The sequence below is a fragment of the Pleurodeles waltl genome, chromosome 1_2 (assembly GCF_031143425.1).
Source record: "Pleurodeles waltl isolate 20211129_DDA chromosome 1_2, aPleWal1.hap1.20221129, whole genome shotgun sequence".
NCBI classification, from domain to species: domain Eukaryota; kingdom Metazoa; phylum Chordata; class Amphibia; order Caudata; family Salamandridae; genus Pleurodeles; species Pleurodeles waltl.
The window spans coordinates 989,159,829-989,187,332 of NC_090437.1; the positions used below are offsets into that span (position 1 = coordinate 989,159,829).

Here is a 27,504-nt window from a genome sequence, read left to right on the forward strand (position 1 = left end):
TACCATCCTGAAAGGTTATGGAAGATAGGCAAAATTCCAAATCCTCAGTGCTCTAGATGTAACAATACCAGTGCCTTCTATAATCATGTTATATGGGTCTGCCCGAAAGTAAGTTCCTTTTGGCATCACATCACTCGAATTCTGGGTGAGATGATGGAAAGGGAAGTTCCTTTGGACCGCAAGGTGATACTATTGGGAATGTGGGCTGGGTGGAGTGGTGTGCACTATGAAAACCTGTTTGTGGGTCTAGGCATAATATCGGCCAAGACAGATATTGCAATGTACTAGTGAGCACCAACTGCCCCACCCCTTGTGGAATGGCTGAGAGGGATGGACTACTGAGCAGTAATGGAGGAGCTGGTCTATAGAATCGCCCAAAAAAGCATATTAAGATTTGGGGTAAATGGTGGGATTACTCACAAGCAAATGGTTTGTAACTTTGACTCACTGACATTTTCCTCGTTGTTTACAGAAATATCAAAGGATTGGATTGTACTGAGTAACTTTTGTGTATGGTGTATTTCACTTCACTCTCGTGCAATGTTATTGTTTGTTTTTGGGAAAATCACCCAAAAAAAGACTGTTCACAATCATTTCGAACATAGGCACACAAAACTAAATTAACATATTGAGCAATAATGTTTCCAAATTTACGCTGATCATGATTGCTTACTGATTGCATGGACAATAGTGCTAAATGAAGGCTTGCAATCCTCCAACCAATTTGTAGCAAGCTTGGAAAATGTTACTGAGTTGGTAAACACATAAAATATGTTGAAACAAAGCAAACACATTAGCAATTGACAACGCAGTGTTAGCTTGTAACTTGCAAATGAAGGGACAGAGTCCTGGCATGTGAGAAACTTTGATCAGTAGACAGTTTCATCTTATGTTTAAGGGTCACATGGTGTAGGTCTCATAACCTGTAGCCCCATGAAGCTCTTCTTTTTTTTTTTTTTTTTAGGGGGTAGGATGGGGGGGACAGGGGGTTGGTAAAGGCGACCCCTTGACCCTGATGTCAGGTTGCTCCGCACGCCGCGCAGCTCCACCAGGTAGTGCGCGTGTCCCTCGCTGCTCCTGCGAGTTCGAGTCTGCCTGTAAGTATTCTGTGTCTTCTGTCTTCTTCCTGTTTTTCTGTTTTTGCCTTTTCCCCTTCTTTCTCTGTGCCTCTGTCTCTCTTTCTTGCCTTTTTCCTCCTGTCTTTTGCCAAGTTCCCTCTTCCTACCACTGCATCCTCGCCCCCCCTCGTTCGCTCAATCGTCCCCGCTTCCTGCCTCCCAGCTGCTCCTCCCTCCCACCTCCCCTACCTATAGGCAGCTGCGCCTAAGGCAAGCCCGTCTGCGCTTGTCCGCGCCCAGCACCGGAACCCCTGGTTCTCGTTTCTTCCACCGCTGCAGCGCATGACACCACTACAACGCCATTGCCCTCCACCTACTCCACGCCGGCCATTCATCCATCCCGAGGCTCACCCACAGACCCTTCTTCTGCCGGAGATGCACCTTCACCAGCCTCCATGCCAGCGACCCGCCCGCCAGGGAAGGACGCAACCATCTCATATGCGTCCTACTCAACACCCGCTCTGTCCACAAATACGCCATCGAACTCTGAAACCTACCTGACTCAGCCTCCACGGACGTCGCCTTCCTGACAGAGACCTGGATGAACCCCTCCTCAGCACCCGACATAGATATAACCATCCCGGACGGCTACAAGATCACCATAGGGACCGCACCAACAGACCAGGAGGAGGCATCGCCTTCATCCACAGGAATACCCACAGAATCACGACCACCACCGAAGACACCCTCTGCACCACCGAACACCTACACTTCCAGATCCACACCAAACCAAACACCACCCTTGGAGGGACCCTCATCTACAGACCCCCCCAGACCTCAACCGCAGTTCAGCGACTCCATCACCGACGTCGTCGGCACGCACGCCCTTGCATCCACAGACTACATACTCCTTGGGGATCTGAACTTCCACCTCGAGAGCACCAACGACAACAACTCCACCACCCTGCTCGACAACCTCACCAACCTTGGACTCAAGCAGCCCGTCACAACACCCACCCACTCCGCAGGACACACGCTCGACCCCATCTTCTCCGCCAGCAAACAAGTCTCCTTCAGCCACACCACTGAACTCCACTGGACCGACCACTTCACCTTCAAGAAACCCACAACGCACCTCCACCCACAGCAGATTCCCAGCTGCAGCTGGAACAAGGTCACGAAGACCAGCTGATCACCACCCTCTCCCGGAACCCACCAATCACCACCACCGACACAGCCGCCCGCAACCTCAGGCAATGGATCAACGACACTGCCAACACTTCTCCCCGATCAAGAAACCTTATAAATAGATGCACCAACCGAAAGGCCATCTGGTTCACCGCCGATCTTGAAGAATCCAAGCAAACATGCATAAGACTCAAGAGGAAGTGTCGCCAAGAACAGACACTGGACAACCACACAGCCCTCAAGAATGATATCCGCAAACACTACCAACTCATCTGAACCACCAAAAGAACCTCCTTCAAAGAACGCATCGACAACAACGCACACAGCTGTAAGGAGCTCTTCAACATCGTAAGGGAACTCTCCAACGCTGGTTCCAACGACATCCTGCCATTGCAAGACCTCTGCGACTCCCTAGCCACCTTCTTCTAACAGAAGGTCGTAGACATACATGACAACTTCAAACCCCCCCGTCAACCACCAACACCGCAGACTCACTGTCCCCCAGCCACACCAACCTCCTGCTCTCCTGGACCCAAGTCAACGACGATGACACCATCAAAATCATGACCACCATTCTGGCTCACCATCCGACCCCTCGCCTCACCACATCTTCAACAAAGCAAGCTCCATCATCGCACCCCAACTCCGGAAGATCATAAACAGTTTCTTTAAGACCGCCACCTTCCCGGAGATCTGGAAACACGCCGAGATCAACGCCCTCCTCAAGAAACCCAAGGAGGACCCAAAGGACCTCAGGAACTTCTGGCCATTCTTCCTGCTCCCATTCACAGCAAAAGTCATTGAGAAGATTGTCAACAGACAACTGACCTGCTTCCTCGAGGAGAACAACACTCTGGGCTCGTCCCAATCCAGATTCTGCAGCAACTACAGCACCGATACCGCTCTCAATGCCACCACAGACTACATCAGGACCCTACTTGACAACAGCGAAACCGCAGCCCTCATCCTCCTGGACCTCTCAGCCACCTTCGACACCGTCTGCCACCACACCCTACACACACACACCTCATCAACACAGGGATCGGCAACAGAGCCCTGGACTGGACCACCTCCTTCCTCACCGGCAGAACCCAGAGAATCCACCTCCCTCCATTCTGCTCTGAAGCCACCAAGATCATCTGCGGCGTACCCAAAGGGTCATCCATCAACTCGACCCTCTAACGTCTACATGACACCGCTCGCAAACATCGTCCGATCACACGACCTCAACATCGTCTCATATGCTGATGACACTCAGCTGATCCTCTCCCTCACCAAGGACCCCGCCACCGCCAAAACCAACCTCCACGACGGAATGAAGGCCATTGCCGAATGGATGAAGAACAGCTGCCTGAAACAGAACTCTGACAAGACATAGGTCCTCATCCTCGGCTCCACCCCTTCCGCCTGGGATGACTCCTGGTGGCCTGCTGCACTGGGAACCACACCGACACCCACCGACCATGCACGCAACCTGGGATTCATCCTGAACTCATTGCTATCAATGACCCAGCAAATCAACGCCATCTCTTCCTCCTGCTTCAACACCCTCTGCATGCTTCAAAATATCTACAGATGGATCTCCACCGGAACCAGAAGGACGGTCACCAAAGCCCTCGTAAGCAGCAGACTGGACTACGGCAACAACCTCTACACAGGAACAACAGCCATGCTCCAGAAAAGACAGCAATGCATACAGAACGCCTCTGCATGCCTCATCCTGGACATCCCCCACCACAGCCACATCACAGCCTACCTGAGAGACCTGCACTGGCTCCCTGTCAACAAGAGAATCACGTTCAAGCTCCTCACCCACACTCACAAAGCACTGCACAACACCGGACCAGAATACCTCAACAGACGACTCACCTTCTACGCCCTGACCTGCCAGCTTCGCTCCGCTGACCTTGCCCTCGCCACCGTTCCACATATCCATAGAATGACCGCCGGTGGCTGATCGTTCTCCCACCTCGCTACCAAGATGTGGAACACCCTTCCTATCCACCTGCGACAGACACAGGACCTGCTAACCTTCAGGAGACACCTCAAGACCTGGCTGTTTGAGCAGTAGCAGCACCCCTCCACCCCGCGCCCCGACACTCACCAGTGAGTAGTGCGCTTTACAAATGCTATGACTTGTTTGAACAGTGATGATGGGGGAAAACCTCAGTCTATCCTACAGCAAAGAGTACCAGGCAAGGATCACAAACTGTAGCTACAGACCACACAGTTCTCGCTCAATCCTGCTAGCTAGCAAAGTCTAATGAAGTAAATAACAGAAGCACAGAGAGAGTGTACTAGCAGAGTAGTCACCCTCTGTTCACTGGTTTTTGCACTCTTAAGACAGCCTTCGTCTGGTCTCAGGTGAAAAGGGCTTCAAAAAGCTGTGTCTGCTCATCAGTTAAGACTGTAGGAGCATTAGGGGTGAGTGATTGGCTGATGCCTGGATGAGTCACCCCATCCCATATTTTCTGTTAAAAATTTTTCCCTAGTATTTAGTGTGCTTAGTGCCCCTCCAGGGCACAATTGTGGGGCCTTCACTGTGATAGTCCCAAACAGTATATAGTAGGGCAAATTGTACCATTACACCTACACAATGTAAAAAGATGTACTTTGCACATGTAAGATAATATTAATTGTATGAAAAACTGAAGTTTAAGAGGAGGTGTGGGAGAGACGTTGGACATTTAAGGCCACTGCCCTTCATAAGGGCTTTCTACTCCTACCAAAAAAAAATGTTTATTTAAAAAAAATAGGGTACTACAAAATACTGCACAAAAAAGTTCTGTGGTATCAGCAACACAAACACAAGCTAGTCCTTTATCGTGGCTCAATATATCCAGCAATATCATGCCAAACAAGAATTCTCACAAAAACACAGCACCAGTGGGGATCGTGCTACTTTCTTTTTTTTTGCATACCAAAATATTAATTATATGGACACAAATTATATGTTAGAATAACAAATCATGACAACGTTTCTGCCAGTACCTGACCCCAAATATCCTGGAGTATTACATTAATATGGTATTTTTTATATTTTCTAATAAAAAATTAACATTTTCAATAGTAAAACCTTTAATTGAATTCACATTCCCTCTTGCGGTCTTATAGTACCTGCATGCCTTCTTGACCAGAAATGCCCACTCCTATGTCAGCCACTTGGATCATACTGACATCATTGGCTCCATCACCTTAAAAAAAATTGAAAGTTTATCTCATTAAACATGTTAGTACATTTAATACCTTAATGTTACCCTCGGCTGCGGAGGCTAGTCCATCCTCAGTGAAAAGCACTTTTTTATGTTTAGGGCACTTCACATTTAAGCCTTCACAACTTTTGTTCCAGACATGGTGTCCAGGACAAATTTGCACACTTTTTCCCACAACACGTTTGGGACTGTAAAACCGTCTCCAACCTTTTCTGTAATATAAGCTACTTATGTTTGGTAAAAATTAACCTTAACCTACTAATAGTGTTTTAATAGTGAGTAGGTCATGCAAGATTACATTAGTGGCCACTCCACGCAAGATTACCAGCAGTGATAACCTCGGTGCATTGACAGGGTTGCCAGCAGTAATGTGGAAAGATTATTTCAATTTGGAGTGCCTCTACATATAGGTGACAGCAACAGATGCAATGACCCTGGCACCAACGTACTAATATTAGTAATATTGCATGATTTATCACAAGTGTCAGCTTTAAATGTATTTTCGAACTTCATTTTTTATACAAACATCTTTTGAGTTCTCAAAATACACACATTTTCATCTCAAAATACACACTTTTCAAACTTGGGATGCATATATTAATTCAACCAAACTAAAATTCAAATGTAATACCTTGGAGTGCACACAAAAGAACTACTTCCAGGTAGCTGGTGAGCTATCAGTAGCTCCCAAGCTACTCGTCAGAGAAACCTGCTTTGAAGGTATCCCAGAGTTTGTGAATTACCATCGAGGAACTGAGAAATATATAGCACCATTTTGTTTCCCATGGAAAAACTTGAACAAGGACTATGCAATAAATTGCATGTTTTTTCATCTAATAATGGCCTTAACAATAGCTTAGCTATGCTAAGATAACCTTTCAGCTTTTAGAACAAGCAGAGTTGTGAAGAATAAATCATTTATTTTCAACCACAATTTTTGCAGGTTTAAAGTGTTAGTTGATTTTCCCTACTTTTCTCAATTCAACCTACTCACAGCTTGATGGAAAGAGGTATGGAACGTTGGGTGAACCCAGAACGCTATAAATGTCTGAAAACTAGGCTAACTTTTGAAATCAGCCAGGAGTAATTTGTACAGATTGCTCATCGGTTTCTTCATTCTGGGTACAAAAACAAACTGGGATCCATACAAGCCACACCACCCTGGATGCGTCTGTGTCTATAGGTTTCAGAAATGACCAAGGTTCATAGTGTTCCCGGGTAGCCAGCAGACTCAGAGCCTGACTAGTGTGACCTATCACCATGGGATTTGGCCCCTCTCTGTTAAAACTATGACCAGAAAAATTCAAGTTTTCTCTTGCTTGCCATGGTCATGGATATTCTGTGTGCCCTAGAGAGCAGAAAGACTGTTGCAGCATTAAAGATGAGAGATAGGCCTGATGCCTCAAACTACCCCACCCGTGTTTTTTTGCTAAAAAAAAAAATATGTACGAGTTTGCTTCGTGCCCCTACAGTAGGGCAGTAAGATTGTGGAGTCCTATAGGGATAGGGTACCCTCCCAATGCTTGGGTGCGTCACCCACCCCAATATTTTCTTCTAAAAAAAATATAACCTCTGGTTACTAGTTGAATTCGGCCTCCCCCGTAGGGTGCGCATGTAAATTAGTGGTAAATCAGCCCAATTTGCCTTTCTTGGGGAGCAGAAATGTGTTGGGCTCCTTCCAGGATGCAGGCACACCCATGCCCGGGCTGCCACCTCACCCCTTCATGGAGAATAAGCACAGAAAGTTTTATATGTTGGACCAGTGCTTACTTTGTAAATAAAAACGTGCCGGTGCTTTAAAGCCCTCCTCTTAAACACACGGCTGCTGCAATTAAATGCAGGAACATGGAATACTGAGGCAGCGTAATCCTGAAGCCATCTCGGGCCTCTTCAATCCATATAAAGCCACTCCCTGCCCCTTCAGCTCACTCTTGCAGCTTTCTGCTTTCTCCCTTTATGGCACTTTTTCGTTTTTTTCTTCCTCCGTCTTTCCCATATGTGTCTTTTGCTCGCTGCAAATGCTTAAGGCAGAAGAATAAGCTCCGGCCCTTAAAAATAAGTGCTGGTGCTCAGCACCGGAAACAACAAGCACAAGTTAAGCACTGTGTTGGACACTATGAAGGTACTCTTTAAGGCTAATGTGCAACAAATGGAGGAATTGTGCACGGTGTCAAGCAGAAAATAGAGAGCTCAGATGCAAGATGATAAATCTGCAGATTGCTTGGAAGTGCATGAAAGAGTACAGCACAATAATAGAACATTTCAAAAGTGTGGGCCAAAGTGATGTGCCTAGAAGAAAAGGTGGGAGTGAAGGGAAAAAAGTGAGGCACTCACAGAACCCTTTGGTTCTAAGAAGGCTCGTAAAATACAGAACTAGTACAATCGATCCACCATCCAACAGGAGGAGGTGATCTTGACCAAGGTGAAAAGGCAATGAGGGTGTGATGCTATTAATTGTGTTTGACCAATGACTTTGTGTTTCACCACTGCGCATTTTAGTTGCTCAATGTTCACCAGTAGCACATTACATGTTGTGTTCAGTTTAGCTGCCTATTGGCTTTAACATGGAGTTAGCCATTACATTCTGTATTCAGGTCAGCTGCCTATTGGCTTTAACATGGCATTAGACATTACATTTGGTATTTAGGTTAGCTGCCTATTGGCTTTAACATGGCATTAACCATTCCATTCTGTATTCAGTTTAGATGCCTATTGGCTTTGACATGGCATTAGAAATTACATTTGGTATTTATGTTAGCTGCCTATTGGCTTTAACGTAGAGTCAGACATTGCAGTTGCGACATTGCAGATGAGCTGTGTTTTTCCAAGCTGTGTTTTTCACACCAGACACTAGCTGATAAGAGAGAGTACATTTGGTGTTTTCCTTTCTGCTCAGCCTTGGGAAGAGGAGGGGTCTAGGAGATCTGGCCAGTCTCCAAAGGCTTGCCTTCCTTTCTCGAGTCTGAGAGGAGGGGGCACTTTTTTGGAAGGATGGCTCTGGACAACAGCAGAGTGAGTAAGATTGAAACTATCTTGACTTCAGACAGGAACGGAGATGTCAGTTGCCTGTCCCCGCTTGGGTAGAAAATCTCTTTCTCGCAGTTGAACTGGAGTCATCAACTTGAAGCCCCAGAAAGATGAAGCTGAGTTATAGGCCCTAAAGCCTTGCCCTACAGTAATGCAATTTTGACTTTTATGCTTTGCTTTGAAGTTATGCTATAATATAATCACATGTATTTGCTGTGTACATTGCAACTGAGAAGTACTTTGATATATTTTGCTTTCATTGCTGCGACTACTTTTGAACGTCTGCTTCCAACCTACTAATTTAGTCTTTCAGGAACCTCGTGGTGAAGTAATAAGAACAATAAATGTCTTCTTTAAACTCAGAAGTGCATTCCAGAGAGGTTCTTTAAGTTCGGTCATAAGATAAGAGAAGGAAAGCAGGACAGAGGGTGAAAACAAAGAAGTGAAAGGGTGAATGGGGGAATCAAGGTGTTGTAGAAGTTACAATTATGGAGGAGGATTGTTCCCTGACATTTGCAGAGAGGCCCTTAACAGGAAAACGCAAGAGGTGCGCAGGGGCTTGCTGGCTTTGAGGGCACAGATCATTATCCACCATTCTGCACACTTGACGGCTTTTCATAAGCACAGAACCTTTCTGTTTATAAAACTAGAAGAAGCAATCAGCCATCTAGAGGGACTGAAAGCCAACAAAGAAGTAGGCAAAGACCTTGATTGAGGGGAGAGAGGCACAGCAGTGATCTTGTGAGTTAGTGGACCAATCTTATGAGACACGTAAGTTATGGTTGATGAATAACACCCCATTAGGTACTTGTCAGGTCTGGCATTAGCCAAGACCTTTTGATTTTTCTAAAACTATATGTACAACATATTCATTTAAAGGGGCTTTCAGCCAGCTCTCTTGGTCTGTTGCTGTGCCACTCATATTTTGCTTTTACTCACTACAGCATACAAAATGGGGCACTGGGTCAGCTTACTTAAGACACTGTTCAACTTTACTTTGAATGACTGCATTTTGCTCTCTCACAATTAGCACATCTACACACAAGGTGGTATCCTTCAGTGCTAGTGTTTTTGTTTTTACTCTAATACTTTAGTGTTACCTTTGTGTTTAGAGTAGGATGTGATAGCAGAACACTTTCTACTATCTCTTTATGCACGGAGCACATTTCAGCTTTCTTACTTCCGGACTCCTGCAAATGTTGTTGTAAATTCCTTTTCGAGTATCCTTTTTTTAACTGACTGCCACTTTTTCGCACCATACCATATTGTGCCCATTTGAAACTGTTCTATTGTACTACACCTAAGGAAAAGTTTGTGGAAGACATTTCAAGCAAAAGGGTTAACTAGCATAGTTGATGAGTGGAAAGTCATATTCATTATTACATGTCTGATTAACTGTATTGCAATTGATCCCAGACCATGCTTTAAACTATTATTGTGCTAGTAGTACACTGCATGCTTTTATGTCGTTCTGTAACTATTCTGGCCGTTGGGTTCAGTATCTAGGGTGAAAGGCTGTATTCTCCTGTGTTATTTTAAGTGACAGAATTACTTTTGCGCCTTAATTCACTATATCAGAAGTGATTACAGTCTGCTTATGACCTACCTTTAAGAATGCTGCTAATGTATAACCATCATTGATTGAATATGCATATATATTTCCAAAGTAGACAAAATGTCACACCCTCACTCCAACCTTCATTATCAAAGCATTTAATTTGAGGAGCATTTCAACTCATGCAAGTCCGTGATCAAGACTCGCATGAGTTGAAACACGTTGGCGTTTGTTCCTCAAATTAAATGCTTTGATAATGAAGGTTGGAGTGTAGCTGTGACATTTTGTCTACTTTGGAAAAAATATACTGGGGAGATCGGTCTTTTCCCTCTGCCTGCACTAATAGTGGTCTGCGCCGTGAAAAAAACAGCATTAAGACCGCTTTGTTTTCAATATATATATATGGACATTCAGTAAGGAGCAACACACACACGCCTGATGCAATATGACTGTAATAAAACACTTGCACAAGCAATGATAGTTAAACAGCAGACTACTTGCATGAATAACAATAGTACAAATATATATATATATATATATATATATATATATATATATATATATACACATTAGCAGTGCAACTAGCTCAGCAGAAAAGCAAGAGCAAGGCACCCTCAGTGGTGAACGTAAAGGCGTTGGTGCTCAAAGAGGCTTGGAGTCCCAGTATGTGAAATTGATCAGTTTCTGACAGTGATAAGTGGGACTGGGACAATGAAGGAGAAGTATGTGTGGCAGAATTGGGAGAGGACTTAGCTGAAAGGGGGAGGCTTTTGAAGCTCGCCCCACTGTGCAGAACACGTCAAAAGGACTGGGTGGAGAACAAGTACAAAATACCTGATTGGTGAGTGACTGCACACAAAGTGAGTTATTGGGAATAACACACATGTTTAGGGGGAAGCCTTAAGAGCCACTGTTCAAGTGGCTAGTTCTGTTATGGGACAAAGGGGCAGATGGGATATTCTTATTACCTAATGAACTTTTGAAAAATAGATCAGTTATGGTGCATGCTGTGTTGGGACCACAGTTGCGAGAACCATCTGTGCAGCAAGTATTTTCCTTGGTGGGATAACCACTTACAGCAGAGAGAGTGGGCACATGGTCCCACAAAGGAAGTACGTTTTTTTTGGGTATTATCTGGTCAGGACAGGTGAAGAGCATGCTACAGAAAGTGATTGATATGGTGCAGCAGTTGAAGGCCCCTACAATGAAGGCAGAAGTATAAAGGTTTATTGGGTTGATGGGGTTTTGAAGACAGCACATTATTCACTGAGGATTAATTCTGAGACAATGGTACCAAGTGAGGTGGTGATGCAGGAAGATATGAAAGTGTAGAGCCTGTGGCAAAGGCAGAGAAGGAAGAAGGTTCTACAGTGGTTCTTGGCCAGAAAGCTGACACTCTCTATGAGCAATTACAACCCTCTAGAGAGGGAGTTGGCGGGAGCATATTGGGCACTAGTAGAAACTGAATGCATCACAGCGGACCAGCCAGTCACCATAGGAACACAAGTTCCCTGTCGGGCTAGGTGAGAGAAGGAGGGGCATGTGCTAGAGTAAGTAGAGCACAGGAGGCTACTATTGTAAAATCAAAATGGTACCTGCAGCAAAGAGCAAAGCCCAGGCCCAGAGGTGGGTTTAACCTGCAAGAGGATACGTCGGAGGCTGTGGATTCACAGGCAGTAGCCCCTCAGTCAGAAGCGACTAAAATGGAGCTGGCTCCATTAAAAACTGCGCCACCTTTTGAACAACTCAGTGAAGATGAGCAGCAAAATGCATGGTTCGCTGATGGGACTGCTCAATACCAGCAAAGCAAAAGACAATGACAAGCAGTTGCATTCCAAGCTGCTACAGAGACAGTGCTGCTGAGAGGAGGAGACAATGGTTCGAACAAGTCTGCTGAACTGCCAGGGGTGACAGCAGTGATTGAGAACCCCCCTGTCAGAATAAAGACTTTTGTGTGGACTGACAGTTGGGCCACTCAAGGACTGGTGAGCTGGACACCGATCTGGCACACAAATGGATGGAACATCAAAGGGACCCCTATCTGAGGTGGTGAGCAGTTGTGGAAAGAGATGTGGAAAGGGAAGATGTGTCAAATCTCTGTGGCGCATGTGGATGTCCACTGTCTATCGGTTACCTCCTTTGCATCTCTGTTCAACAATGAAGTGGACTTAGCATACTTGGCTCACACAACTTCAGGGCATCTGCTAGAGAGCGGCACTTATGCATGGGCATAACAACGACAAATCTCAGCCTTCAAGAAGAAGGTGCAACAAGCAGTGCAGGAGCATCCTAAATGTAACCAGACCAGACAAATGCCTTTGCACAAGAGAGAATGCAGATATATCAAAAGGTAAACAGCATCCACCATTGTGCAACAAATGGACTGTATTGGACCCCTGCCGAAGGAAGGGGGCGAAAGCTATGCACTGTCTATGGTGGACACTCATTTTGGCATCATGCTGTGCTTGCCTTGTAAGTCGTGCAGACCACAATTCCACTTTGTGGGGGAATGGATTATCTGATTAGACACACTGGGTGCCTGAAGAAATCCAGAAAGCCAGAGGCTCACATTTTTCAGGGAAAGCTATACAGGACTGGGCTTAGGAACGAAGAGTCCGGTGGGAGTTACAGAGTAGTTATTATCCACAAGCGGCAGGAATGCTTGAGAGATAAAATGATTTGCTAAGTTGAGGAAATTTAGACCCGTAGGACAGCATACTCCATTTATTCAAATGACAGGACAATACACTGCACTTACACTCACTAGGACTATTTTGAACACAGACCCCAAATCCAGATTTCCATTACAAGCCATTCCTGGAAGTATAAGATTAGACCTACTTTCCCCAGAGGAAGGTGAAATTCAGACAGAACAAACAAAGGTGATACCTTTGGGAAGAAGAGTGAAAGTGCAAGTGGGAACATATGGCAGGATTCCCCCACAACCTAGCCTGGCAGCTAAAGGCATATCAGTGTTGGGAGGAGTTATTGATCCAGATCGCCAAGGGGAAAACAAATGATAAGGCTGAACCAGGGAGATACTGTGTCATATCAATCACTGTTTGAAGCGGCACATTCTGGTTGGCTGAGTCGAGGCCCTAGCCAGGTAGAACCCACCACTTCTGTCAGGGGTGGGCGATTACACTGACTGCATAACCTGGGCTCAACCCTTGGGTAGCTTGGCTCTGAGCAGTCAGGCTTATTACAGGGGCAAAGTGTAAAGCATTGGCACAGCACTCCTGCACAATAAATACACTAAGTGTCACAAAAGAGACTTCATAAAAGTTGTATGTAAAGAAAGTTTGTAGTCAACACACACATTAGTTAACATAACACGAACATCATGTCAATCTGGGCATAAATTACATAAAAAAATGTCACTAGCAGTACTAGGCCCAATCATGTTAAAAACAAGATTAGCAATATGTACGCTTGGGAAAAGTCCTATGTTCCCTCACAGCACCTTCATGCAGTGCAAAACATTGTCAGCACGAGACCCACCCAAGCCAGTATCCCATTTCAATATCACACAGTTCTAGGGTGCACAACTTTAGCAGCAATGTGTATGCACAGATAATTCCAGTACTTTTAAATAGCTCCATAGCCTAGGTTGCAATGCTAACATCCAATGTCAATGTGGTAGTCTTTTGGCGAGCAAACAATGTGTACAGCAACACTGCCGTGCAGTGAAGTCAATCAGAGGCAGTCACTCCCACAAACTCTGCACCCCTAAGCAGTGCCATGGATATCAGGCACTTGAACTGCAAGCACTCGCTATCAGCACCCTAATGTGGTGCACTGATATCTGGCAAGCCAGTTGTCACTGTACTCACAGACCCCATGGGCCTAAACCTCCCTCCAATCATTCCCTAATACCCCCCCTTACAAACTGGAGATGAAAGAAACCTTCTCCCGGAAACTAGGCTGGAGTGAAACTTATTCCGGGTCCTGGGGGAAAGTTTGTGGGACGGAATAGATAGCAGGCTGATTAGACAAAATTCTACAAATGGAGTTTTGGCCACCATTTGGAAAGTTCAATCAAAGGTCTCCGCACCATGCCTTCTGGCGCAGGCCCAGGTCTACAAGGCACAGGGGAGAGTCACTGTAGGGCACATGCTGATCACAAGTGTGCCCAACCAGGTGAGGCACTCCATAGACAAATAGTTACCAATTCTGCACCTCCCGGGAATAAGGCACAACATCTGGTGCGTGATGGCTTGAGTTGCACCAGACATTTCTGACTACCTACGAAAAGTGACCAAATGCGTACCTCCCTGGAATGAGGCACAACGTCTAGTGCGCGATGACTTGAGTTGCACCAGACAATTTCAAATACACATGAGGGTTACCAACTTCCATACCTCCCTGGAATGGGGCACAAAATCTGGTGCAGGATGACCTGAGTCGCACCAGACAAATCTGGCCACACACAAAAGACGCAAGTTCAGCAGTGCCACACGAGGTAGAATGCAGCACTGCTCCGGGTATGCCCCCACCTCAGAGGGTCACAACCTGTGAACTGGACACCGCATACAATGAGTGTGCAGTAAGCGTGTTGCACGACAGAAATGTGGCACGATCAACAAAGTAGGCCACAAGGGGTCCCGCAACCAGTGAATCTGCTCACAACAAACCAGATGCTTATGCGTGTCATTCCATCACGATGAAGGGCGACACTCCTTGAATACAGGCAGTAGGCTCTTAGGAGGGCATCACTTTCCAGATAACACAGGTGGAAGGTGTTAGATCCCTCGCAGGAGGTCTTTGATGTCCCTGAAACCTCCACAGAGAACAGGGGCCAAGCCAACAAGCCCTTGGAGTGCACACTTCAGAGTGCCACACAGCAGCAGGCAGTCTTGCCCAGGTCAGCCACGATGCAGGAAGGGTCTGCGCTCTTTTTCCAAGGGCAGTAAATACTCCTGTGCACAACAGATTCCTCTAGCAGTGTGCACCACACGGTCCAGGGTATCCAGTCCCACATCCCTGCAAGTGTATCTCTAATTTGCTGCAGCGGGGCACCAGTAGTTATACTATGTGTCTTTGAGGTTGGTGGTGGTTCAGAAGGTTCCCTTTGAACCACAGATGTCCTTCCCTGAATTTTAGTCCTGTCTGCCATGGGGCTGTGGAATGCAGATCTTAATCTTTAGTGGGGCCATGACTTGTCTCCTAGAGGCCAAGTGTCAAAACCCCTCCCTCCAATCTATCCAGCCAGGCCCCAAATGGCAGAGGTCTGCTGCCCCCCCGTGTGCACAAGGTTTGCTCCCCAGCCTCCAGTGTGAAAAAGAGATGAATTTAAAAAGGCACACAAAGAGTTTAAGTGCAGAGAAATGCCCACTTTCTAGAAGTGGCATTCTCATTGATTATTGACAAAAAACACCTTTTTCATAGGAAAAGAGGGTTGTCAGGGCTATTTCAATGATGGGAAATATTACAAGGCTACTCCACTGCAATCCACTTTTGCAGTTGGGAGTAATGGTAAACTTTCCCCGTGTTCACATATGGGCAAAGCATTCCTCATTGGAAGTTACAACACGCTGGGAACATGTGCCCTGGCACATATACAAGCCTGCATGGGCAGGTTGGACATGGGTTTAACAACACCCAAATGTGCAAGTGCGCCCATACAGGCCTACAGTGGTATGCTCAGTATATAGTAAGACATCATTGCGCAAGTGCACACACAATGGTTATCGACACTTCCTAACATAAGTAAGGAGGGTGCACATGCTTTCCCACTGCACTTAAATGGGGAAAGTGTGAGGGTCCTAAGGCCACTAAAAGAGAATCAGCAAAACCTAAAGGAAAAGACAATAATTTTGGGGAAACGCTACCTTAGAATGTCAGGTGTAACAAACACATAACAGAATAGCAGAACTGATCTATGAGAAAGTGCAAATCCCACACAGAGGAAAGATCTGGACAAACACTACTGCCCAAAGAGGGGAGGGGGTACATCATCCAGGAGAGGAAGCAGAAGCTGGAGATATACTAAGTAAGGGAGTAGGAAGTACATATGCTGTGCTTTTGAAGAATTCTAATGTACCTATATTTTTATCCGCAGTGAGGCTCACTTCGCGATCATGAATTGGGGGGAGGGGGGAAAGGTAAATCAATGCCAACGATGTGGTTACTGTTTGACTTGATGACTGCAGCTGTGGGAGCCATATGGGTACCACCAAATGCATATGAGACTATGGCTAGGAGACAAAAAATACATTTGTTTTTATTTGTTAGAAAACTACGAGGAGATGGCCGCGAGAGCTCCCGTCACGCTCTGCGGCTGAGCTACAGACCGGGAGAGAGCGCGTCAGGATGAGATGCGCTGTGGAGAGCTGAGAGTTCAGAGCCTGGTTGCCAGGGACGCCGAGTGGGGCGCTTCTCTCCGGGCTTCAGGCAAATTTGGTTGGAATGCGGAAGCAGCCCCTCCGAAACGGTTTCTGGTTGCCGGGGACGCTGAGCAACACGCTTTTCCCACTAAGCCTTTGAGTTGACAGAGGAACGCGGAAGCAGTCCTCAAGCCAAGGTGGTTTCTAGGGACGCTTCTTTCTCAAGGGTTGAGACGCGGATATCCAGTGAGCTGAGGCGGTGTCAGGACAGGGAGAAGACCCCACCCAAGTAGTTCTAAGCCTCAGGGCAGGAGTGCGACGATTAAGGATTCCTTTCAAGCGGGCTCTGTGGGGGAAAAGCCATATCTGAGTATTTGAAGAAGGATTCGCTCTGCACATCGGGATTGTGTGCCCCAGATGCCCCAGGTGAGGAAGGAGCCGGCGGTAAGACATTTTTTAAGACTCCTGCTGATCATCCAGCCTTCAGGGCTCGCTCCACCCGGTACATAGGGTTTCAACAGTGACATTTAAAGGGTATTCAAGGAGAAAGGACTGTATTAAGGCAGGTGAAGGACTACTATACTTTTTGAAGGAGGAACGGGGAGGGGGAGGGGGCAGAGTCCCCCCTTTTTTTATTTATTTAAAAAACAGTTAAACAACTCAGTGTATCTTAATTTAATTGCATTTGTAGGGGTTGAGGCCCCCTTTTTTATTTTTTCTCTTCTCCCCTCTACCCCCCTTTTTTCCCCTTTTTTTGGGGGGGGGGGGAAAGATGCAGCGTTCTCCACACTATGCAGGCCGCTCTGCTGCCAGAGTTCCCAGAGCAACACGCACTAGCAAACAGAAGCGACCCGCACCTTCAGATAATCACTTGCACAAGGCTCCGACTTCCGTTCCCACTCTACTTTCCGTTATGGATTTAGCCTCCAACCCTATTTCACCTCTCTCTCTCAATTTACCGCCCTCAGGAGTTATTTTGTCAAGATCCCCTCTCAGCTTGGATTGCCCACCATCCGATTCAAATCCTAGCCCGGGTCATTGAAAGGCTCTCCATTGCTCACTCAGTTGATCCCCAACTGGAACTCTGAGACTGTTTGTGATCAAACAGTGGACATTGGATCTTCATCTAGACCCCTCTATCTCTTGTTTAGGGGTGGGAAGAATGATAAGGAAGATCCCCCTGTGCCAATTGTTAGCTGCACTCCCCCTCCTCAGGTAGATAACTCAGCTTCTCTATTAGCGAAGGAGTCAGTCAGCAGGGGTGGGGCAAGCGCAGCAACTGAATCTTCTGCCCACATCACTGCTTTTACTTCTACTTCTACTGTGTCTTCCGGACCTAATGGGCAAAGTGGAGCTCCTTCTCAGGGTCCGACAGTTATGACAAGTGCTAGTACTCCTCCGGATAACTTACTTTTGCAGATACTAAGCGAGTTAAAAACGCTGAAAGTTTCCCAGCATGACGCAAATCAGAGAACAGAATCACAATTGAACCTGATTTGTAGTAATATCCAGCAACTTAACTCACGAATTACAGTCATCGAACAACGAGTCTCCAATCTCAAGGATATTCAGGCAACAGTAGAACCATCTCTGGCAAAATGCCAAGCTGATCTGCTAGATCTACAGATTCATCTAGACGATGCCGAAAATCGATCACGTAGATCTAATCTGCGATTTACGGGAGTACCTGAAGTGCGCGAAAACGGTCGGACAGTTACAGAATTGATAACAGATCTTATTAAAAGTCATGTTTTAACAGGGCTAGTGGATAAGCATCCAGATCTAACAATTATACGGGACCATCGGGTCCCTGCAGTCCAGCCGCTAAACTCTAAATATCCTCGAACTATTCTAGTGAATTTTGGTGACTTTTGTATCAAGGAACAGATCTTCCAGAAAGCAATTAAAACCAAAATGTTCCAGATTCCCGGGGACTATGCATTCAAGATTTTCTCAAACATGTCGGTGGTGGCAGCGCATCGGAGAAGAGAATTGAAAGAGATGATTCCAGCATTTCAAAAAGCAGGGGCACAGGCTGGCCTTGTGCAACAATCCAAACTTAAAGTGTTTTTTCAGGGTCATTCGAATTTTATCCATACATTTGAAGCTGCTAAATCCTTGTCGCATGCAATTCAGAACTCTGAGCAGTTGGGACGAGTAAGGGGTGGTGGGGCGGGGGCAGAGGGGAGAAGAACCCAATAAAGACTACAAGGTGATATATTGGAGAAATTAGGGTAGTAATACTGTAGGAGAATAGGACTCTCCCCCCACTTTTTTTTTTTTTTTTTCTTTTATGCCACAGCGCATGGTCAGGCTATTCTAATTTTCTCTCTCTAGTCTTTGGCCTAGGGTGCTATGACAAGGCACCACATTAGGGAAGAATTGGGTCAGCGGGTGGGGGAGGGATGTGGCCCTGGGCTGCCCGGGCGGGAGGGCTCCAGGTGTGGGCCGCTGAAGGGGAGGAAGGGGGGGGGCTGGGAGGAGAGGGGGGAGAGGTATGGATATCAGGATCTTTTTTTGTCACTGCAAAGGATTGTTAGGATTGGATAGAGTATCTAACTCCAGATCGGGGGGGGCATAGGCAGACTAACTCAAGGTATAATAAAATGACAAAATCTTTTTTACCATTAAGATTACTATTCTGGAATGTTAATGGATTAAATAATCATAGGAAAAGGTCCGCTATTGAAGAGAGGGTATCTGCTCTTAGTCCCTCAGTTATATTTCTTCAGGAAACCCATATTCCACTTAATAAAGTTTCGGGCTTTCAAATGTTCAAAAAAATAGCTGATTTTAAAGGGGTTGCAGCAGCTTCAGCGGCTCATAGAGGAGTGGCAGTTTTTCTAGCTAAAGCCCTGAATGCACAACCATTGGACTTTCTTTCTGACCCTGAGGGGCGTTGGTGCTGGGTTCAGTGTTTAGTCGCTAAGGAGAGATTTATATTTGTTTGTTTTTATGCTCCTCTGACAGACGATCCAGCCCCTTATATAGGCTTGTTTCACTCCCTTTTGCAATTGACAGGGAAAATTATTATTGGAGGGGACTTCGACTTTCTCCAGGACCCAGTTTTAGACACTACCGTAAAAGGTAAGAGACAGCACAAACCTAAAAGTAGCAAAGATCTTTCGAGATTATGTTAAGGTTTTGGCGCTATGCGATCCCTGGAGGACAAAACACCCCTGATGCGAGGGAATATACTTGCATCTCCTCGCGGTTTAAAAGCTCCTCGCGCATAGATTTTTTATTTATTTCAGAAACATTGTGCTATCGATCTCAATCGGTCCAGCATTCTGGCCTTTCAGACCACGCTCTTTGCTGCTGGAAGTCTCTCTCCATTCTACAGTCTATATACCCCGGACTAGAAGGTGGATTTTTAATTTCTGCCTTTTGTCGGAGAAGGGGTGGATACAGACCTCACAGGCCGAAATAAGGGATTTCTTTCAATGCAATCAGGGGTCCTCAACCCCAGCGATAGTCTGGGATGATTTTAAGGCCTATTTTAGGGGCTGGGTAATTGTCAAAGAGGTAGCTGATAAACGAGTTCTGAAACAACAAACTGCGGCATTTGAAGATGTAGTTCAAAAGTATTTAGTTACCTATTTGTATGCCCCTTCGAATACTAATAGGCAGGCCTTCGAAGCTGCCAAGAAAGCGTTGGCGGGATTTTTTTTTTTTTAAGAAGGTTGATATAGAATATGGGTCCTATAAACAGACGATTTACAAAAAAAGTAATTTTACAGGAAAATTCTTAGCATGGCAAGCTCGAGATCGTACTGCTGGCAATGTCATACATGCTTTAAGATGCCCGGTCACCGGGGTTAGGCATACTGACCCCGGAGACCTTGATAAAATTATGTAGGAACATTATAGACAAATCTATAGTGATGTTTCAGCTATAGATCCCAGGACTATTGAGAAGTTCCTGATGGACCTTGATTTCTCTCGCCTTTCAGATGAAGACTGTGTGGCATTGTCTCAACCATTTACAAAGCCAGAACTTCTAGATGTCGTTAAGAACCTTCACATAGGGAAAACCTGTGGACCAGACGGCTTCCCGGCTGAGTTCTATAAGACCTTTATAAATGCATTCGCTGAGGAGTTCTTGGCCCTATTAAATGGCCTGCTACGGGGCGAACAGATCCCCAAAACCTGGCATTCAGGGAACGTGGTTAGTTTCCGTAAGAAAAATAAAGATAGGGAGGATCCAAATGCATACCGTCCAATTTCATTGTTAAACTCAGACTATAAAATAATGACAAAATTACTGGCTAATAGGCTTAATGGGGTAATCAATAAATTGGTGCATTCCGATCAAAACGGTTTTGTGGCTGGCCGACAACTGGCTACAAACACACACTATTTAGCTGAGGGTCTCAATTATTTCACTACTAATAAAGTCCCTGACATTATTCTTCTGCTGGACGCGGAAAAAGCATTTGATTTGGTTGTTTGGGACACACTTTTCTTAATTTTATCTAGCTATAAGGTACCTACTCAAGTTATTACATTAATTCAAAGGTTGTACTCAAACTCTGAGGCCAATATTATTATAAACTCGAAGTGTGTCGGACAACTTCAAATACAACGTGGGACTAGACAAGGGTGCCCGTTATCCCCTATTTTATTTGCCCTTTTTATTGAACCACTCACCATTAAAATTAGGCAACATAGTCAGATTCAACCCCCATTAAAATCAATGGGAAAGATCAAACTTTATGCAGACGATATCATTTTGTTCTTAGACATAAAACATTCTTCTCAGGAAGCGGCCTTCAATCTATTTAATGAATGTCAGCAAATTGGTGGCTATAAGATTAATAGGAGCAAGACTGACATTATTCTTTGTGGTACCTCTCCTAGTTGTCTTCTTCCTGAATCAAGAGAATGTGTAAATCCCAATCCAAAAAGATATTTGAGGGTTTATTTCTCGTCCAATATAAGAGATCTCTACGAGTTGAATTTTGCTCCTTTACTTCAGAGAACTCAGGCTCTGCTGACTCGTTGGAGGCCTTTCCCTCTCTCTATATTAGGCCGCATTGCGTTAATCAAAATGTCAATTTTACCACTTTTCAATTACTTGTTTGCGGCTATTCTATGTGGTCTAACTAAACTTTTTTTTTTTTTAAATTGAATCCCCATTTCGTTCATTTATTTGGCAGAACCGAAATGCTCGAACCGCTTTAAGTATACTGTACGCCGACAAGGAGAAGGGGGGACTGGCCTTGCCAAATTTCAAAGATTATTATTATGCATTTTTTGCACATTATTATGCTAGTTTTAAATTGGATTACTCCGCGGGCTCCAAGTTTTTTTATTGATTTTCGGGTATTAATATGTAGGGAGCAAAATATCCGGAACTCAGCTCTCTTGACGAAAACGCCTAAAAAAGTTCATTATAAAATTCTTAAATGGTTTTTCAAGAAAAGATTAGATTTTCTTTAGAAAATATTCAATCCCCTCTGTACATTTTGACACTCCACTTTCACAGATTTTTCTACACTCTGGGACTCAGCTTAATGAAGACTTGGTAAAGAGGTGGGAGCTCGCTGGATTTAGTCAAATTTGAGATTTTCGTGTTGAGGACAACTGGGAAGCCCCATTGAATATCCTGATTACTGTCAACAATGATTTTTTGCTGGTCGGATCTTATAATATTTTGTTACGTGTTTTAAGGGATTTAGACGTTAATTCCATCATTAATGCCCAACCATTGGTAACAGAATTAGTTGGACCTTCGCTGATAGGGAATGCAGGGTCATGGAGAAGGCTCTTGGCGGAAAGGGTCTAAGTGGATCTTGGGATAAGAGCTCAGATGAAATGGGCTAGTCAGGAGGGCATAGAGGTCTCAGGTGACTACTGGGAGACTATTAATCGCCTGAATTTCTCCGTGCTACGAGGGGCTAACTGGCATCAAATTATATTTTTTAGTAAATGGTTATTGTATCGAACCCCGCAAGCCCTATCTCGTGTGGGGACTGGCTATCCTAATATATGTTTTTGCTGCAAGGAAGTAGGAGCGACAGGTTGGATCCATACGATTGCGACATGCTGATGTATACAGGGATATTGGGAGGGTGTTTAGCAATTTTAACAACTATTGCGTTGGTATCCATATCTCCCAGCATTCGGTTAATGAGCTTGGGCTACGACCCCGAGGCAAGACTTTCTTCAAGATGGGAGAAGCTCGTATTTATAGCCACTGCGGTTGCTAGGTCACTTTTGCTGAGAAATTGGCGTTCTGAATTGTCTCCTACTAGTCAAGAGTGGTATAATAGGATGGTGCAAGTTAGACTTCAGGAGATGAGATATGCTAGCAGAATAGGTAGTGTTAAAAAGTTCTCTCTGATCTGGGGAAATTATTTCTTAGATAAGTTTGGCAGATTTTTCTTTTTGTTTCATTTTCTGAAAGTGACAATGTAGCTTGTTGGTTATTGATGTTTCCTTTCCTGATAATAAAATAAAAAATAAAAAAAAGAGAGAGACTATGACCGCCATGTCTTTTGAGCACTGCAAGCATCCAAAATCACAGCTAACAAAGGGGTGGTTTCGCTCAGCAACATGCCAGTGCCCAGACGCAAATGGATAGCTGCCAAAATGATGATGTGTGAGGTGACAAGACTACAAATTCACCTACCTTCAGACTAACTGAGCCAAATGAAACACCCGTATGGGTGCAAGCGCTGACAGTTATCATGACCATGTCATGTAAATATTACAATTAATTCTTTACCCTTCCTGCCACCCTCAATGTATCACTGTAAGCAGTATGAGTGCTCAGAGGAGCCGATCAGTCTACCAGGTCACTGAGTAGTAGTCACCATGAAGAAGGGAGCACTGGGGACGCAAGGTTCCAAACCATAGGCCTCCATGTATTATGTAGCCGAGAAGTGCATGGCTATCAACTTAGGCATTTAACATGTAGTCAGATATTGGATAAGATGCAAACAAGCTCTGCATGTAATTATCATTTATCATGGTATATTGCAAATCAGCGTCAAAGGGTAGCAAGTGATATGTGTGAATAACATAACTATTGGAGTGTGAAGTACCATTCGCCATCAAGTTATTTAGATTATAGGGTAGTGGATAGGATATGCAGATTGCTTTTACTAAATTTGACTGAGCTGCTAAGTATACAAGACACAGCTATTCTATATGTAAGTATTAAATGACTATGTTAAAAGAGCGTAATAGAATATTAACTGAATTCCGTAGTGATCTGCCTGTGCGTGCAATCAAACGATTTGGTTTTCGCAAGCATTAACACTAATTCAAAGGGGTGGAGTGTATTTAACACAGGAAAAAGTTTGTGGAAGACATTGTGACGCGAAAGGGTTAACTAGCTTAGGCAGTCTTGATGAGTGGAAATGCATGGAGAAAACCTGTGTACTGTGCAGAGCCCATGATGCTTGCTTTGGACATGGCACAGGTGGTATTCGACATACCACACGTGTTATACCGCTGCTTGGGATACGAATTGTGGGAGAGATGTACAGTTGAGGGTGTACTGACTCTGAGAGGGCTTGGGAGAATGATTGATGGGTCCTAGCCTTAAACACGATTAACAATGCTAGAACCTGAGAGAAGCGTATAGAATGTTGCGTAAGCTTACTTTTATTTTACAAAAAGCACGGGTGCCAGAGCTTCGGGGAAGCTCATTGATGGAGTTGAGCAGAGCTGCCATCGTCCACCACCACTGCCCCTGTCCCACCGTTTCTGAGTTGTTAGAGAGTAGTCGGAGCAGTCTTCCGGTGGTAAGTTAAGTTCCAGGGGAGAAGGGCCAGATTCTCACGCTTCATCTTCATTTATAGAGATGTTACACTGCTTTTGTTTTACTGCATTGTGAATGATTCAGGCCTGTTTCTTTCTCATGCTATCACTGTGTCAGCACTGCGCTATAAATATACATGCCACTGTTCCGCTACTGTTCATCCATTATTGAATCTAGTGTTATTTATGCAACCGCTCTGTTGGTAATTATTAATTTAATGTCATATTCATTATTGCTGAGGACCTACCTCTAACCATGCTGCTAATGTAACCTGCATTAAAACTATATATATATATATATATATATATATATATATATATATTTGTACTAGTGTTGTTCATGCAACTAGTCTGCTGTTTAACTATCACTACTAATATATGTGCTTAAGTCAGCGTTTTATTAAAGTCATAATACATCGTGTGTGTTGTGGTGCTCCTTGTTGAGTGTCCTTAATGATTTGTAACTTATTGACAGCACTTGGGTTAGTTGCCAGCAGCCAGTCCACTATATCTATTTTAAGCTATCCTCTTTTTACTATGCAAGCATAACATGTTCATTCTGGGCTCACTTTCACTAGTGGTTCTTCATTAATCCTTAACCAGGAAGAAAACCGGCCTTTATTGGATGTAATTTGCACCTGCTGAAACACTTTTTTTCTTTCTCGCTTCTTTCTTTATTTCCTTTATCTTTCCTTCTTTTTATCTTTCTTTTCTTTCCTTCTATCTTTCATTTCTTCTTTCTTGCTTTCATTCTCTATTTGCCTTCTTTCTTTACTTCTGTTCATTTCTTTCTCTTAACCTTTCTTTCTTGCCTTTCTCTTTCTTCCTTGTTTGTCCTTTTCTTTCCTTCTTTCTTTGTAGATCCTGCATTCTAACTTTATTGCATCCCTTCGTGTATTCTTTCTTTCCAGCCTTCTTTGTCTTTCTTCCCTTCATTCGATCTTTATTGCCTTCTTTTTTCTTTTTATTTCGCTTTCCTTTTGTCTTCTTTTTTTGCCTTATTTCTCTCCTCTGTATTGCCTTCTTTGTCTTTCCTTTCTTCTTTTTTTCTTTCCTTCTTTCATCCCTTGCTTTTTTTACTTTCTTTTCGCCTTCTTTCTTTCCTTCTTTTTTTCTTTGCTTATTTCTTTATTTTTTTATGAAAGGCAAGAGGCTGGCAGCCAATGGCATAACTACTGGCTTATTTTAAGGTCTATGCTAGCCAAGATTTTCCTTTTTCTTAACTTCAATCTTTGTTGCCATCTTTTTTCTTACTTGCTTTCTTCCTTTCTGTCTCTCATGCCTTCTTTCTTTCTTTCCTCCCCTTTTCCTTTTTTCTATCTTTCTCAAAGACAAAAGGCTAGCAGCTAACGGCATAACAATTAGCTTTTTTAAGTGTGTGTTAGCAAAGACCTTATAATTATACCTAAAATTATGCGTATGACAGTCTGTTGTAGGGGCTTTCAGCCACACTTAATCCTTTCGTCTGTGGTTCTGTAATTTACAGTATTTCTTCCACCCACTCCAGTGTGCATCATGGGGCAACGTGTCAGCCTACTTCAGCTTTGGCTGACTTCACTATGAGTTACGACATGCTGTTCTTTCACAAGGGAAGCACACCATAGCTTATCGACACATACAGAGTAGATCCCTTCAACACCAGGCAATTGTACGTTTCTGTGTGTTTTTTGGAGACCAAAAAACGTTTTTGCCTTTAACCAATGTTTTCTTTAGATTGATGAAGGCCTGACAGCTTCCTGCACAATAATGTTTTGCAAAAAACATTTTTAAAAAACAAAACAAGAATTGCCAAGTCTGGCAGCCAACATCAGATCTATTGGCTTTGCCAATGATTGTTTTCACTCTGTAAGTGGGTGTACTCTCATGGATCTACAATAACTTTTGAAGTTTACAAGTGTTAAAGTTAGACACGCATTCCTCTTATTCCCAACAGTGAATGTTCTAAGAGGCATTAATTAGTATAGGTTTAGTAAATGGAGCTGCTTTAGTTATTTAACATAGAACTTTGAATGTTAAGGGATTCACTACTTACACTATTCTTAATAACTATTTGATGCAGACTATGATTTAAGAAAAGGTAGCAAAACGATTTAAAACACGCACCCATGAATCGTTCTAACTCCCTTTGCCTGTCCTAACTGGACTAACAGATAGGCCACCCATGAAAGTGTGCTGTTTCGCCTCATGTGGAGTCCTAATCCAAGATTACGTATGCTTTACAGTATATAAGCTAAGATATTGGTAATTATAACCCTAAGGATATTGGTTCTTTATAGGCCTGATTAAGGCATTCAACTTTATATGTCAACTATTTTGGAAGTATACATTAGGTATGAAAAAACGTTATCCTCTCTGGATTCATTTATCAGTGACAGAAAAAAATGGAAATCTGGTCTTTTGAAATTATTGTCTACATCCATTTGTGTAAGGTCACTAGCTGAATTATTGAACAATACGCATATTATGTCATGACTTTGAATACACCCAAGTCAACTCATACAAGTCAAACGGCTAAAGCAAAATTTTCTAGCATTGCTTCAGGAGAATATGTATTTACTGGCAGCAAACTCCTGTCGTGAGACCTGTTGAATAGAGTCTGATAAATAGATAAGAGCGCTCACAATGAGGTAAAATATCTGAGGGAAAGATTTTTTCCTTCTGAAGTGTGACTATTATCTATCGAAACTGGTCTCGAAACACATATCCAAACGTAACGTTTCAAACCTGCATGCCTAACGTTCACAACACAAGTTAACTGTTAAGAACGTACTCTAACATTTTGGTAAGGCTTTTACACATGACCTGCCGAAATAAAGAAAAACAGAACATTTCAAAGCAGAGTTTACATTTTGCAAATACTTCTTAAGGAAAATCAAAAATGCCAACTAGAAGAGAAAATCAATGCAGTAAGAACTAGAAAGCTTTTCAGACAACAAGGATTTTTAGAAGAGAGGTAGGCTAGAGCAGATATTTATTTTAGTGGAATAACCCTAAAAAACTAGGTTAGGTACCATCTTGTTTCCAAATTACTGGACGAACAGGTCTAACAGGTCCAAGAGACTATCATTATTTACGGCTACTTACTCTCTAAACTAATCTTGGGGGTGCGTGGTCAAGATGGCGGATAAACAGGACACATTTCCTCGTCCCGCCAACCCCGCCGCTAACAGGGCCCTGTTGTCTGCCCTTCCGGCCACACAGAGTAAGTCATGGGTGTTGTACTCCACTTTAGGACGAACTCCCTGAACACATATAGAGGGTAAGACAGCCAAGGTGAAAGCCATCCTGGGAGCAGGAATATGGCGGAGACTGCGGCAAGAGTAAGCTAGCCACAGCTAGCTCCTTACGGCCTCCAGATTCAGACTCCT

The 27,504-nt window shown here is 44.1% G+C and overlaps 1 protein-coding gene across 5 annotated transcripts in view; it reads right to left on the reverse strand.

Moving 5' to 3' along the window:
- The window catches only part of ATP10D (ATPase phospholipid transporting 10D (putative)), a 614,572-nt gene that overhangs the window by 61,904 nt on the left and 525,164 nt on the right, over positions 1–27,504 (reverse strand). For all 5 annotated transcript variants that reach the window (XM_069201689.1, XM_069201684.1, XM_069201678.1 and 2 more), the window contains exon 17: positions 5,364–5,440. In XM_069201689.1, the coding sequence (XP_069057790.1) occupies positions 5,364–5,440 (77 nt within the window). The remainder of the gene's footprint in view (positions 1–5,363; positions 5,441–27,504) is intronic.